General features: G+C 54.4%; 1 protein-coding gene across 1 annotated transcript; it reads right to left on the reverse strand.

The window, feature by feature from the left end:
* Positions 1 to 684: 684 nt before the first annotated feature.
* LOC123521682 (60S ribosomal protein L29-like) lies at positions 685 to 1,029 on the reverse strand. Its single transcript, XM_045290298.1, has one exon. It carries the CDS (start codon positions 1,027 to 1,029, stop codon positions 685 to 687), a length of 345 nt encoding a protein of 114 aa, XP_045146233.1.
* Between the last annotated feature and the right edge of the window lie 968 nt (positions 1,030 to 1,997).

Consider the following 1,997-nt stretch of genomic DNA (forward strand, 5'->3'; position numbering starts at 1 on the left):
GGAGATACGCATTCTCTCTACTTGCTTCCTGTGAGACATCCCTGTGGAGAAGACATGTGGAGGGAGGCTGATGAAGCCAGACCTCTGGAGCTGGAGAAGCCATGTGGAGACCCCTGCCAGCGCTGATGCCCCTGCTTATGATGCCATTGGATCCACAAGACTTCCCTCCACTGGCCTGTGATCTTCCTGCATTCGGCATCATTGCATGTGTTTCGTGAGTCTGAAGAGGAATTTATAGATTGGTATCAGACATATGGGCTAGTACTGGACTGATGGACTTGATCTGGACTGGACTGGGATGTTTTCTCAATATTCAATCGCTCTTGTATATAAAGTTTTTTCTTATACGCCTGTGAGTGTCCATGAATTTGTATCTCTAGTCTACCCAGACTAGCACAGGACTCCATGATACACAGCACCAGAACAGACAACAGAAAAGAAAACAAAACCTCAAAGACGACCTTGTAGGACAGAATTATCCCTGGGTCTCGGAGACTGGACATCTTTGTTTGGTTGTTTTGTTGTTTTAGCACCGCCTAGGTTCCTTTATACAAATAGCATAGGACACCAGCTCCCTGCAGACAGCAGCCGAGGGCTCACACAAGTCCCTCTCATCCTCAGACGGAGAACTCTACTTTGTGGGGGGCCTGGGCACCTTTGGGACCTTGAACTGGAGTTGAGGCCTCAGCTGGAGCCTTGCTTTGTGCCTTGGACCAGGCAGAGCCTCAGACCCTTGGCAGTACGTACCCGAACCTCCTTGCCAAGCTCGGGCTGGGCAGTGCAGGCCAGTCGGCTGAACTTGCGGTGGACGCCCATGGGGATCTGAGCCTTGAGATCCGTGGGTTTCCTGAGAGCCCTGATAGCCTCCACGAGAGCATCCGCTGCCTGCGTTTTCTTCAGGCCCGTCTTGTTGCGCTTCTTGGCAACACGCATGCTCCTCGGGAACTTGAGGTCCGGGGGTTTCTCATTGCCGTTTCTGTGCCATTTCTGGGGTGGGTTGCGCATGGTGTGGTTCTTGGACTTGGCCATGTCTACACCGACGCCTGCTCCCGGAGCGCCAGAGACCAGAAGAGAGAGCGCAAGGCTGTGTACAGTATCCTTATGCGACAGAGCAGACAACCTCATCCTCCCTCCGAGCGGTTCGTGAGTTCAAACTACTGACCTTGCAGTCGGCAGCCCAGCACGTAACCCACCCCAACACCAGCGCTCCTCCTCTCCAGAATAAGGAGACCAAACTCACTGCCGCTGCTCCCATCTCTGGCTCACAGTGACCCTGGGGGACAGGGTCAAACTGCCCCTGCGGCTTTCTGAGACGGTAACTCTTTCCAGGAGCAGAAAGCCCCATCTTTCTCCCCAGGAGCGCCTAATGTTTCCCAACTGCTGACCTTGTGGTTTGCAGCCGGACACTGAGCCACGACTCCACCCGCACACAGGTGCAAACCTGCCGCTGACCCTGCCTCCTGAACCCTTCGTGGGTCCTTGTAAATCTGTGCCCACCTACTGTGGTCCAGGCTGTGGCTCTGTGGAAGCAGGTTGCCTGGCCTTTCCTCCAAAGTGCTCGTGGGTAGGTTCGAACTGCCAACCTTTCCGCCAGTAAAGCAATTCTGGGAGGAAAGGGTAAGTTCGGAGACCACTGAAGTAGGCACTCTGGCGGGGAATGTGGTGCAGTGATAGAAATGCATTTTCTAAGCATTCCAGCCACAAGAATGCTCCTTAGAGGCAAGGATGGCGAGACTTTGTCTTACAAACTTTGGGCCTGTTAACAGGAGGGGCCTGTCCCTGGAGAAGGGCACCATGCGTGGCAGTTAAAGAGGAAGGTCCTTGGAGATGGACTGACACCGGGCTGCGACAATGGGCTCAAGAATGGGCACAACTGTGAGGAGGGCACAGGACCGTGCATTGTTTCGTTCTGTTGTGCAGAGGGTCGTTGTGGGTGGGCACCGACTCAGTGGCCCTTAACAGCTGCCACCACCTGACAGAGAAAGACGAGACCACTC

The sequence above is a fragment of the Echinops telfairi genome, unplaced genomic scaffold, assembly GCF_000313985.2.
Source record: "Echinops telfairi isolate 266 unplaced genomic scaffold, ASM31398v2 ScPeMD7_36;HRSCAF=134, whole genome shotgun sequence".
Taxonomy (NCBI): domain Eukaryota; kingdom Metazoa; phylum Chordata; class Mammalia; order Afrosoricida; family Tenrecidae; genus Echinops; species Echinops telfairi.